The sequence below is a fragment of the Oncorhynchus keta genome, chromosome 3 (genome assembly GCF_023373465.1).
Source record: "Oncorhynchus keta strain PuntledgeMale-10-30-2019 chromosome 3, Oket_V2, whole genome shotgun sequence".
Taxonomy (NCBI): domain Eukaryota; kingdom Metazoa; phylum Chordata; class Actinopteri; order Salmoniformes; family Salmonidae; genus Oncorhynchus; species Oncorhynchus keta.
Window position 1 is genome coordinate 4,635,045 of NC_068423.1, and position 12,905 is coordinate 4,647,949.

At 41.8% G+C, this 12,905-nt stretch overlaps 3 protein-coding genes across 5 annotated transcripts in view; 2 read left to right on the top strand and 1 right to left on the bottom strand.

Moving 5' to 3' along the window:
• Positions 1-1,727: 1,727 nt before the first annotated feature.
• On the top strand, positions 1,728-5,666 carry LOC118364294 (mitochondrial amidoxime-reducing component 1). Its single transcript, XM_035745718.2, has 2 exons — positions 1,728-2,485; positions 4,529-5,666. Exons 1-2 carry the CDS (start codon positions 2,232-2,234, stop codon positions 5,265-5,267), a joined length of 993 nt encoding a protein of 330 aa, XP_035601611.1. The 5' UTR covers positions 1,728-2,231; the 3' UTR covers positions 5,268-5,666.
• A 753-nt stretch (positions 5,667-6,419) lies between these two features.
• Positions 6,420-10,041, bottom strand: LOC118364299 (translational activator of cytochrome c oxidase 1). 3 transcript variants are annotated; one of them, XM_035745735.2, is made up of 6 exons: positions 9,968-10,041; positions 9,303-9,601; positions 9,074-9,183; positions 7,747-7,880; positions 7,431-7,593; positions 6,420-7,080 (listed from the first exon to the last, which is right to left on the bottom strand). In XM_035745735.2, the coding sequence occupies exons 2-6, from the start codon at positions 9,595-9,597 to the stop codon at positions 6,871-6,873; spliced, it is 912 nt and encodes a 303-aa protein (XP_035601628.1). In that variant the 5' UTR covers positions 9,598-9,601; positions 9,968-10,041; the 3' UTR covers positions 6,420-6,870. The 3 variants fall into 3 exon arrangements, with proteins under 3 accessions (XP_035601628.1, XP_035601623.1, XP_035601638.1); XM_035745730.2 differs by having other exon boundaries at positions 9,831-10,012; XM_035745745.2 differs by lacking the exons at positions 9,303-9,601; positions 9,968-10,041 and adding an exon at positions 8,529-8,849 and having other exon boundaries at positions 9,074-9,185.
• An 833-nt stretch (positions 10,042-10,874) lies between these two features.
• Positions 10,875-12,905, top strand: part of pth3r (parathyroid hormone 3 receptor) — a 67,305-nt gene continuing 65,274 nt past the window's right edge. The window contains exon 1 of the mRNA XM_052486586.1: positions 10,875-11,508. Coding sequence (XP_052342546.1) covers positions 11,446-11,508 — 63 coding nt within the window. The 5' untranslated portion in view covers positions 10,875-11,445. The remainder of the gene's footprint in view (positions 11,509-12,905) is intronic.

Here is a 12,905-nt window from a genome sequence, read left to right on the forward strand (position 1 = left end):
GACTTATTCTACAGTTTGTCAGCTTTTCATTTGTATCAGCCTACTCGACACCCACAGAACACAACTATGTAGAGTTTACATAAATATTAGCATCCTAGTTCTTATTGCAGGACTCTGAAACCACTGTGAAATTAGCCACATTAGGCCAAAAGGCCGTCTTAGCATGGGCAGTGCCATTGAGGGCTTCCACCATTTTAATGTAATCAACTAGTTGGGAACTAGGGAACTCTGACATGTCTGACTTTCTAAATGGTTAAACGCGGCACCTATATACAGTTGAAGTCGGAAGTTTACATACACCTTAGCCAAATACATTTAAACTCAGTTTTTCACAATTCCTGACATTTAATCCTAGTAAAACTCCCCTGTCTTAGGTCAGTTAGGATATTTTTTAAAAACAACCAAAAATGTCAGTAAGGATCACCACTTTATTTTAAGAATGTGACATGTCAGAATAATAGTAGAGAGAATGATTTATTTCAGCTTTTATTTATTTCATCGCATTCCCAGTGGGTCAGAAGTTTACAAACACTCAATTAGTAATTGGTAGCATTGCCTTTAAATTATTTAACTTGGGTCAAACGGTTTAGGTAGCCTTCCACAAGCTTCCCACAATAAGTTGGGTGAATTTTGGCCCATTCCTTCTGACAGAGCTGGTGTAATTGAGTCAGGTTTGTATGCCTCCTTGCTCGAACACACTTTTTCATTTCTGCCCACACATTTTCTGTAGGATTGAGGTCAGGGCTTGTGATGGCCACTCCAATACCTTGACTTTGGTGTCCTTAATCCATTCTGCCACAACTTTGGAAGTATGCTTGGGGCCATTGTCCATTTGGAAGACCCATTTGTGACCAAGCTTTAACTTCCTGACTGATGTCTTCAGATGTTGCTTCAATATATCCACATAATTTTCCTTCCTCATGATGCCATCCATTTTGTGAAGTGCACCAGTCCCTCCTGCAGCAAAGCACCCCCACAACATGATGCTGCACACCGTGCTTCACGGTTGGGATGGTGTTCATCAGCTTGCAAGCCTCCCCATTTTTCCTCCAAACATAATGATGGTCATTATGGCCAAACAGTTCTATTTTTGTTTCATCAGACCAGAGGACATTTCTCCAAAAAGAACAATCTTTGTCCCCATGTGCAGTTGCAAACCCTAGTCTGGCTTTTTTTTAATGGCTGTTTTGGAGCAGTGGCTTCTTCCTTGCTTAGCGGCCTTTCAGGTTATGTCGATATAGGACTCGTTTTTACTGTGAATATAGATATTTTTGTACCTGTTTCCTTCAGCATCTTCTCAAGGTCTTTGCTGTTGTTCTGGGATTGATTTGCACTTTTTGCACCAGAGTACATTCTTCTCTAGGAGACAGAACACTTCTCCTTCCTGAGCGGTATGACAGCTGCGTGGTACCTTCAGCCGTTTGGATATTGCTCCTAAGGACGAACCAGACTTGTGGAGGTCTACAATTTTTTTTCTGGGGTCTTGGCTGATTTCTTTAAGATTTTCCCATGATGTCAAGCAAAGAGGCACTGAGTTTGAAGGAAGGCCTTGAAATACATCCACAGGTACACCTCCAATTGACTCAAATTATGTCAATTAGCCTATCAGAAGCTTCTAAAGCCATGACATAATTTTCTGAAATTTTCCAAGCTGTTTAAAGGCACAGTCAATTTAGTGTATGTAAACTTCTGGCTCACTGGAATTGTGATACAGTGAATGATAAGTAAAATCATCTGTTTCTAAACAATTGTTGTGTAATGCACAAAGTAGATGTCCTAACCGACTTGCCAAAACTAGAAGTTTGTGGAGTGGTTGAAAAACGCGTTTTTAATGACTCCAACCTAAGTTTTTTTGAACTTCCCGACTTCAACTAACTCCAGCCAGTAATCAAGTCGGACATTTCAGAGTTTCCTAGTTCCAACTAGCGCATGAACACAGCATTAATGCTGAGTTCAAAATAACCAGGTTCTCGAGTTGGAATTCCTTGTTGGATGACTTTTCACATCGATTTTTCCCAGTTGGAGCTCGTTTTTTTCCGAGTTCGCAGTTGTTTTGAAAGCACGGAAGTCAAAAGTCTGAGGTTTCCGATTTCCCAGTTCCCGAGTTGTTTTGAACGCGGCAATATGCCCAAACTTGCGGTTCTCCGACGCCATCACAGACCAGCCCCCTTTACTGAGGTGTTGTTTTTGTCAAGTTCAATGTATATTTGTTGCGCCTTCTAAGAGTAAAGATGAACTTAGTAGATGTGTTGAGAAATGCGTTTACATTTATATATAAGAAAGCCCAGCTCTGGGCTGTAGGTGGTGGTATTACTGTTGTCGCACTTGGTCTTGGATATAAGTTTCTACTAAGGCCTGATAAACTTAACCGTGTGGGAGTTGTGTCACAGCTACTCATTCACCCACTGAAGTCGGGTAGAGCTGTGTCCGTGGCCCTTGCAGAATGTCAACCGATCGGGTTGAAGTACGGTGAACTTCGAGATAGGTTAGTAACATTTTATTCGGACTGTTTCCTCATATATTATTGCAATATGTTTTTTACAAGTCGCTAATGCACTCCTTGTACTGGTCCCAAACGTTACATAAGCCATGTCAACAGCAACTGTATTTTATGTTGTCATCATCCTTTCTCACATGTATTGCTCGAAGTAATTGCATGTTGCCTAACCCTAACAATAACAAATAGAATATTTAAGTAAAAGATCAGAACATGCCATGGAAATGTTGTGGTGGTGATTCTGATGAGGTACCACTTAACAATGTACAGATCCGGTCAAATATATTGGCACCTTGCACTTTTCAAATGGAGGTCAATGAGGCAGAATGTTCTGTTCTGTAAAATAGGCTACTAAAATCGTTCCAATCCTGATTTTAAAAGGCAAATGCAGTCTAGACGCTGATTTTAGGGCCATGCGGACCTCTGGGAGCAGAGGGGAGGGAGGGAGGGGGGGAGAACGCTCTTTGTTTGGCTGGCTGGCATTATGGAGAGCCAATGATGAATATAAATGAATATAAACCCTCCATGGCAGATGTGAGCCACGGTCGGCCATAGTGGCATTCCTCAGAAAAGCAGTCCTCCGTAGGAAAGAATGGGCAGATTCGATTATGCTGTGCCACACGCAGAGCACCGGGTGGCACAGTGGTGTAATGCACTGCATCTCAGTGCAAGAAGTGTCACTACAGTCCCTGGTTCAAATCCAGGCTGTATCATATCCGGCCGTGATTGGGAGTCCCATTGGGCAGCACACAATTGGCCCAGTGTCGTCCGGGCTAGGCCGTCATTGTAAATAAGATTTCTTTCTTAACTGACTTGCCTAGTTAAATTACATTTTATAAAAGGCCTGTTACGTCATCAGACAAAAGAGGGGAGGGAGGAGCGCCCTTCTCAAATCAAACAGTAATCTGTGCCATTTTGTCAACAAGGCTGCATAGTGCATCATCCAGAATCCAATCTCTTTTCCATAAAATAAATGTTAGAATTTTCTTACTCGTTTTCATTGAGAAGGTTGATAAAGCTTAAAAGCAATCACTTTTCCATGTGAAAACACATAAATATACTCATTACTCTACGTGCTCCTACTTCACATTGTTTTTAGCTGACTTTGCCATGGGTTTTGAACGGGGCACCTGGCTCACGTCCGGGAGGCAGCCCGGTTCCAAAACGAGTGGAATCAACTTTAACCCATTGCAAAACCTGCCTACATGGGCTCCGTGTGAGAGTAATTGAACCCACAACATGTAGTTCCATAGTATTTCATTTAAATGTTTCAAGGAGAAATTGTATGTATTTAAGTATTTGTTGTTGTTGTAGTGGGGACAGTAACATTAATACTTGAAAAAAAATTATACTTTAAATAAATCGTTTTTATATTAAAAAAAATATATTTTTATGTTTAGCTCCCATAATATAATTATGCATTAAGGTGTCTGTAATATAATACATGAGGCAAAAACAAATGTAGACATTAATAAATGCATTTCTTTAGCTTCCAAAATATTTTTTTACAGTGGTGGGGGAGTTAGGTAACTGCTGTTGTCTTGACATGAAACTAGAGTTTTAATACCATACTGAGCTCGTGCATAGCAGCGAATTCTTGCATAACATGTGTTTTGTAGAATGTTAAATCAAATAGAATGTTATTGGTCACATGCGCCAAATACAACAGGAAATACTTACGAGCCCATTCCCAACAATGCAGAATTAAAAAGACAAATATTTGCTAAATAAAAAAGGAAATAGTAACACAATAAGACTATATACAAGGAGTACTAGTACTGAGTCAATGTGCAGGGGTACGAGGTAATTGAGCTAATACAGTATTTACATGTGGGTAGGGGGAAAAGTTGACTAGGCAATCAGGAAATATAATAAACAGAGTAGCTGTGTATTTGATGTGTGAGCGTATGTAGTGTGCTGGACTGTCCGTGTATGTGTGTGAATCAGAGTGTGCATAGAAAAGAAAGTCCCCTATTGACTGAGGTGACTGAAGCGAGGTGATAATGGCTGCCCCCCTTTGTTTTAATGCAGGCACTGGCTGGTGATCACTGAGGATGGCCACATGGTGACGGGAAGGCAAGAGCCTCGCCTGGTGCTGGTGTCGTTGACCAGTAAGGGGGGACAGATGTGTCTGAATGGACCTGACATGGAGCAGCTGAGGTTCCCTGTTCTGCAGCCTGACAATCCCATCATCAACTGCAGGGTGTTTAGCAGCGACATCCAAGGCAGGGACTGTGGCGACGAAGTGTCTAACTGGCTCACCAGCTACCTGGCTGCTGGAAAAACCTTTCGCTTGGTGCACTTTGAGCCCCACATGAAGCCCAGGAGGCCAGCAGAGATAGAGTCTCTCTATCCTCAGAGGGAAAAGATTGCGTACCCCGATTGTGGCCCGATAATGTTGCTGTCTGAAGCCTCTGTGAAGGATCTAAACAGCAGGCTGGAGAATGACGTCACAGTTGCACGCTTTCGACCAAATGTCATTGTGAGCAGTTGCGAAGCCTTTGATGAGGATTCTTGGGAAGACATCCAGATTGGTGATGTGCGGATGCACCGTGTGATGGCGTGCGGAAGGTGCATCTTCACCACGGTCGACCCTGAAACAGGGGTCATCAGTAGGAAACAGCCACTGGAGACACTAAAAAACTACAGGCTGTGTGATGAAGCCGAGAAGCACATCTATAAGACATCGCCACTGTTTGGACAGATGTACACCGTCAGCAAGACTGGGATCCTGCAGGTTGGAGATGTGGTGTACAAGATAAGCCACTGAGATGGATGGAGGACTTATCCACAGTTCCAGTCTGTTTGTGCTATCATGACAATTCCTTGTCATGTCTGGCTTGACAAGGACATCAATGGAGTGGGGGAAAAGCACACACATATCTGGGAGCAGCCTTTGTAAAGGTCACAGTGTTTCCTGTCACAAAATAAAGTAAAGGTTAAAATAAGCCTTTTTTGCCAGATCAGATATGATTATTAAATGTTAATAGAAATATGAAAAATAAATTCCGCACACTTTGATTGAACATTATAGATGGGTTTTATGTTCTATATTGTATGAGCACAAATACTTGCAACATTTATCATGAGTCTGATGAAGGCCATTGACTGCCAAGATGTCACAATTTGTAATATTTAGAAAAATAAAGTACCACATTTTTAATTGCGAGCGAGAGTTGCGCCTTTTCCTTCCTGATGTAATGTTTATCATGGAAAACAAAACCAAACGGACATTTGTTGATCTTTAACACCTATCAAATGCATTTTGTTCAGAAATAGTTTTCCCCGTCATTTGTTCCAAGAAAGGCTGAAATGATTAAGTGATGACTTATGATTTACGTTCTGTTATAATCTCCACCCGGCACAGCCAGAAGAGGACTGGCCACCCCACATATGCTCTCTCTAATTCTCTCTTTCTTTCTCTCTCTCGGAGGACCTGAGCCCTAGGACCGTGCCCCAGGACTACCTGACATGATGGCTCCTTGCTGTCCCCAGTCCACCTGACTGTGCTGCTGCTCCAGTTTAAACTGTTCTGCCTTATTATTATTCGACCATGCTGGTCATTTATGAACATTTGAACATCTTGGTCATGTTCTGTTATAATCTCTACCCGGCACAGCCAGAAGAGGACTGGCCACCCCACACAGCCCGGTTTCTTCCTAGGTTTTGGCCTTTCTAGGGAGTTTTTCCTAGCCACCGTGCTTTTACACCTGCATTGTTTGCTGTTTGGGGTTTTGGGCTGGGTTTCTGTACAGCACTTTGAGATATCAGCTGATGTACGAAGGGCTATATAAATAAATTTGATTTGATTTGATTTACCATATCAACAGTGCTGAAACAAACAGTATCAGATAAAGTGTGTTAACTTCACATTCATGCAGTGACATTGTAGCCAAGTCCTTCCAGAGTTCTGAGCAGTTAACACAGGAATTAAATAGTTTTATTTGGACATGATAGTTGTTTTTACATTCATAGCCAAGATATCCTTTAAGAAGGTACACAGTGTGTTACGTGGTTTCCTGACACAAACTCCTTTTTCCTCACAGATTCAGTCTGGCTAGTCACAATCGGGACGATTCAGAGTTGAAATAAGCACCTGCAACTCGGAATTGGGAGACTTGGGTGAGAATTTAAGTTAAGCACACAGATCTCAAGTCTGAATCCTGTCCAACTTCTCTTGCTCCCGAGCTTCCAGATAAATGCATTTTTCTTAGCACTGACAAACACAATGTCTTCTTAAAATAACTGCAACCATGACTTTTGTACAGTGCATAAGATGAGCAGATCTGGTGTTAAGATTTGTCTGCTCAATTCAAATTTCCAAACGTGCAATATATCCTAACGTGAAATGTCCATAATATGTAATATGACTGTCAGTCATGGGCCTTGATGTTGTCCCAGACCCGCACCACGTCTAGGCAGTCGCTCAGGGCTTCTATCAGAGATAAGGCTGCCTCCAGCTGGGCTTGTGGAAGCTGCGTGGGTGTGTGGGACACAAACTCCAGGCCAGCGGACACAGTGCGCACACCCAGTTCTTCCAGCGAGGTCCGCACCTTCTTCAGCTCTGTCATGTCACACACAAACTGACAGAGAGAGAGAGAGAGAAAGTAATGTATTGATGCTGGATAGGACACTAGTTCAAGGGTGTACAACTCAGACCCGAGGTCAGGTTTTAATTTGTCCCTGGCACAATGTTTCCTTGTTCAACTTATGTTATACATTGATGTGAAAACCCCTGGGTTGTGTTCATTAGGGTGTTCTAAAATGGTTTGCAATGGAATAATCATCCAGGTAGCCCCTATTTCAATCAATTTCCCCCCATGTTTGGTGGCTAATGAACACAGCCCTGGATTTTCCATAGTCCAGCAGGTCTGCAGCCCTCGAGGGCCAAATCAGTGCTCTCCTGCATGTATTGACCCTAACCACGTCTCACCTGTAGGAGGGACTTATCATCCTCATCCTCTGTTTCTTGGACGTCCTCGGCTCCCGCCTCGATGGCCAGTTCCAGAGCTCGTTCAGACGACACACCCTGCCCCTGTGCCACCACCACCCCCTTCCTGCTGAAGTTATGACGCACCCCGTCACACAGCGCTGCCCTGTGGACAAACACAGAAAAATAAACTATGGATCAGTAAACAGACTCTGGCTCTCTGACATAGTTTTCATTATGTTGCGAGTAATGGCATTATCTAAACTGAACATAAGAAACACTTAAAACATTTAACAACACCCCCAGTCCCTGGTCTGACCCGTGTTTGCTGAGCAGATGTTTGAGGTCCTGGTGACTTCGGGTGTTGTTGTCAGTTAGCATATCGATGAGCAGCATGCAGCCACCAGGCCCCCTGGCTTCATACGTGTGCTGGGTTCCTGCCTTGGACTTTTCCTGAGAAGAGGACAAAAGCAGAGGTGTGGAATTGAGTATGATTCGAAACACAAATGTTTCATGAGCTGAAATAAAAGATCACAGAAATGTTCCATATGCACAAAAGATTATTTGTCTCAAATTTGTTTACATCCCTGTTAGTGAGCATTTCTCCTTTGCAAAGATAATTCATCCACCTGACAGGTGTGGCATATCAACAAGTGATCGTTACACAGGTGGACATTGTGCTGGGGACAATAAAAGGCTACTCTAAAATGTGCAGTTTTGTCACACAACGCCACAGATGTCTCAAGTTGAGGGAGCATGCAATTGGCATGCTGACTGCAGGAATGTTCACAAGAGCTGTTGCAAGAAAATTGAATGTTTATTTCTCTACCATAAGCCACCTCCGTCTATTTAGAGAATTTGGCAGTACGTCCAACAGGCCTCAACCGCAGACCACGTATAACCATGCCAGCCCAGGACCTCCACATCCAGCTTCATCACCTGTGGGATCGTCTGAGACCAGCCACCCGGACAGCTAATGAAACTGTGGATTTGCACAACTTAAGAATTTCTGCACAAACTGTAAGAAATCTTTAGACACACCAGGGTCTTGACCTGACTGCAGTTCAGCGTCTTAACCATCTTCAGTGGGCAAATGCTCACCTTTGATGGCCACTGGCACGTTGGAGAAGTGTGCTCTTCATGGATGAATCCCGGTTTCAACGACGTCAGCGTGTATGTTGTCGTGTGGTTGAGCGGTTTGCTGATGTGAATAGAGTCCCCCATGGTGGAGGTGGGGTAGTTCCCGCCAATATCCAGCAACTTCGCACAGCCATTGAAGAGGAGTGGGACAACAATCCACTGGCCACAATCAACAGCCTGATCAACTCGATGTGAAGGAGATAATCGGGCTGCTTGAGGCAAATGGTGGTCACACCAGATACTGACTGGTTTTCTATCCATGCCCCTACTTTTTTAAGGTATCTGTGACCAAAAGATACACATCTTTATTCCCATTCATGTGAAATCCATAGATAAGGCCCTAATGAATTTATTTAAATTGACTGATTTCCTTACATTAAACGCAGTAAAATCTTTGAAATTGTTGCATTTATATTTTTGTTCAGTGTAATTGTATCATAATGCATTATATCCGAGTGTTACAAGTGTTACAAAAACATTTCACTTTAATCATTCCGTCAACTTACCGCTCCCTTGATGGCAGCTTCTATGGACAATTTGGGCATGTTCTTGCCTCGGCATTGCTCCACTACATTTGCCAATGCTAGATTGAATTCTGGATTACTAGATCCTCCTTCTGTAGAAAACAGAATTAACAAGCAAATCTGGTTGATGCAGCACCAAGTCAAAGTATTCCACATAATGCTCACATATAGTGCATTGAATTGGAGCAAACAAGTTGTCAGTCAAGCTTACCTTTGACTGCAATTCTTATCATCATCCCAAACTTCATGAACATTCGACTCCGGGCTGCATCTTTGGGTCCTTTTATATTTTTCACCTTAGACCACTTATTATGACCAGCACACAAGTTAGAGCACAGATGTAGTGTTCTCACAGGATGGGTTGTCCAAAGAGGGTAGCGACATGACACCGTCAGGTTTGTGCGGACTGGACGAATCCTTGCGCCCATATAATTGTTGGCGGTCAAGTGGGCATGTCGACGTAAACACAGAGGCAAGAAACCCCTCAACACCACTGCCCATCCCATTGCCCTGAGTCAGAAAATTAAAATGTAAGGGCATTGCATTTACAAACAGTAGTATATGTTTGGTATACATGCGAGAACCAGAAGAAACACGTGGACGTATGTTCAAATGAAAAAAAATAGCTTATGACAGTTGCCTCGCTTTTATGTAACACAAAAAAACTACATTTGTTAAGCTTAGCTAGCTAGCTAATGTTACTACTTGCTGTTAAGAAGACCACATAAAAAGTACCTACATTTGATAAGCTTAGCTAGCGGACGTTACTACTTGCTGCTAAGAAGACCGTATGTCTGCTATCTTACTAGCTATAATGCCTGTTCCTAATGGAAAACGTATGAATTATTGAATGTATCACATTTTCCGTAAACGTACACTTTATAAAGAGTAAGTGTTGGTGTCCTTTGAGGTCAAATTGACGCTTCCGGGTTGTCTAGTGACGAAAGAAGCGGACCTTTCAAAATAAAAGTCCGCCACCTAAAGCTTTACTGTTGCCACAAGAGGGCGACAGACAATATTTCCAACAGTAAATGTTATCGTCAGCATGTGTATAGACATTATTTAAAGTGTGTCTTTTGGTCGTAAAAAAAACAAGCCAACATTTCTTACAGCCTCTCAAAATGTCTTTGTGATAAAATTGGAGGTAAAGTAATGCACATTGTTTTGTTATAATCATGTTAACGCCAGTTTCTAAGATTTAATTTCCATTAAATACATAGATTTTGAGTGATATAAAAAACAAGAACCATCTTCATTGTTAATGTTTTTGTTGTAGAGAACTTTAAAAGCTAATTATTTGTATGACTTCAAATCTTTTTTTAGAGTAATACATTGTTCCCATTGAATGACATTGTTGTTTTAAGCATGTGAAAATGTAATGGGATGCATTTGCTCCATGGTGTATGTTTTTCGTGTGTGGCCTCCGTCTTTGATGGACTATGGCTGTTCTGATGATATACATTCTAAGAGATAACTATGGCCTTTTGAACAGAGCATATTTAGAGAAGGAGAAAAATAGATACTGAGGGAATAGAGAACAAACCTGAGATACTGAGTCACCCGGAGAGGCAGCTAGGGAGAGTAGTCTACACAGCAGAAAAGGAGGTGTGGAGGGAGAGAGAAACACAGAGAGAGATACATGATGGGGATTGTTGGCTGCACCAGGCAAGCAAAGAGTTAACTGAGGTGGAACGCCAAGAGGACAGCCCATTCCCACAGTCAACAATGGAAGGAGCTGCAGTAGATGAGCAGCTCTCCTACTCTTCCCTCCTCCCCTTACTAACTAATATCATGCTCACACAAAGGAACATGGCAAAGGTACTCATCCCTGAGATACATGAGGAATTCCATACCTAGTCACTGGGACCTGACCTTACCAATGGTCATTGTTCACAAGAGAAGCACTACATGCAGAATATTGCAAAAAGAGAAGAGAGTTCGCATTGGAAGACTACCAGTGGTTAAAGAGAATCCTTTACTTAACTTCCACAACTGATTCTATTTTCACTCTCAGCTGTGCGGGAGAAGCTGGACGTTTTGATTGAATAACTTCCCATCCAACAATGCCATGGTTCATGTGGTGCCATTCATGAGAAGTATAGAAGGATCACCTCCTGCCTAAGCGTTTAGCCTCTTTGTGAAACAAAGTTACGACATCATCATCGCTGTCAGTGAGACGTGTGCAGGCACCAAGGTAATAGGAGCGGCAATGGGACACAGCCTCGAGGACCACCACTCTACATGTTTCGGGGGACGTTTCCCTTCGCTGCACCCTAGAGAGGATAAGGAGTTGTGAGCAGGGGGTGTCTTGGTGATTAAAAGTTTTGGTTCAGGTTGAAGGTCAAAAGGAAGTCATGGTGTCCGTGGGGAGAATCAGAATTGTTCTCTGCTGCGTATTGATGAATGTCAGTGCAGTGGTAAGTATCCTATCCATCTAACTGCTAAATCATTTGTATTGATTAATTGAATTGATTGATCGATTCATTCATTCATGTATTAGCAATTTTTAAGAAAGCATTCAATGTATTTCGGCAACACTTTATAATATGAGTAAGACGCTATAAATGCTTTATATATTACCACATGCTCACATTATCAAATGCTTATTAATGTTTCCAAGTAATGAAATACATATTTATTAATAGGAAGCTTATTAGGCCTAATTTGTTTTTCTCCTGTAAGACACTGATCATGTGTGATATTAACTGATTATCTACAACGCACATGAGATGGAGATAGACCTATGTTGGATATGCTTTTACAAATATTCAGATAGCTGCCACTGTATAATTGAGAAGTGCCTCATTGTTGAAACAATGTAGTCAGTGATCATACTGTATTATGCCACAGGCTGCACGTTGCTGCTGTTCCACTTTTGACAAACCTCTTATGAAAGGACTTTTCAAGTTTTCACCCAACCTCTTCCATTCACAACTATGACAGAAAATATCATGCATATTTCACACCATGTTTGAATGCCATGAAATGGTAAGTAGCTACGTTGCATTTGATGACCTGTGTGGCTCAGTTGGTAGAGCAGGGTGCTTGCAACGCCAGGGTTGTGGGTTTGATTCCCACGGCAGACCAGTATGAAAAATGTACGCTCCGGATAAGAGTGTCTGCTAAATGACCACATTTAAATGACATAAAAAATAATAAGTGCATTAAATTTGATGTGTAATACTGTTGCTGAGGCATTTCATCTTCTGAGTATATCATATGTTCTGGGAAGCCAGTCATCAATAAGACAAAAAAATCAATAACTCACGTAATTGATGTGGATTGATATTAAAATAAATAGTCAATTGAGTAGTTATCCATGCAAACATGAATAAATAGTCAATTGACTTACTAGTTAGTTATCCATGCAAACAAAAAGAGTGCTGCGGCTCTTTTTTGTGCTAAGCCTAAACACAGATTTGTAGTGAAGTGCGTATTTTCACACAGATGACTGTAAGGAAAGGTGTGCGTATGGCAAATCACTTTTCAGAATCAGACCAAAAATCCCTTAAGTGCAGCGTTGACCTTTGAGTTTCTACTCTTTACATTGCTAATATTTCTTTATCCAACATGATTTACATGGCTAACTGTGTAAATGGGGGCTTGGAACAGAACTATAAGGACCTTGAATAACAATGAAATGGCTGGATTTCCAGTATTTTACAGTTAGCTAAATTTGCTACAGTATGTTAGCATTTGGCCACAAGGCTAGTCCATTGCCAATCATTGCTTTAAAGTCACAATCATGATACATAAACAAGTACAAAATCATGATGCCTGTGCTTATACACAGTGTTGACCTTATATAGTGCCG

What these genes read in the sequence shown, in the direction of transcription:
- LOC118364294 (XM_035745718.2), top strand. Translation starts at nt 2,232, where the DNA reads ATGAACTTAGTAGATGTGTTGAGAAATGCGTTTACATTTATATATAAG. An exon ending in TACGGTGAACTTCGAGATAG is followed by an intron (nt 2,486 to 4,528) that starts GTTAGTAACATT and finishes GTTTTAATGCAG; the next exon opens with GCACTGGCTGGTGATCACTG.
- LOC118364299 (XM_035745730.2), bottom strand. An exon ending in AAGCTGCCATCAAGGGAGCG is followed by an intron (nt 7,881 to 9,073) that starts GTAAGTTGACGG and finishes TCCTCTTCTCAG; the next exon opens with GAAAAGTCCAAGGCAGGAAC. An exon ending in ATGATAAGTCCCTCCTACAG is followed by an intron (nt 7,081 to 7,430) that starts GTGAGACGTGGT and finishes TCTCTCTGTCAG; the next exon opens with TTTGTGTGTGACATGACAGA.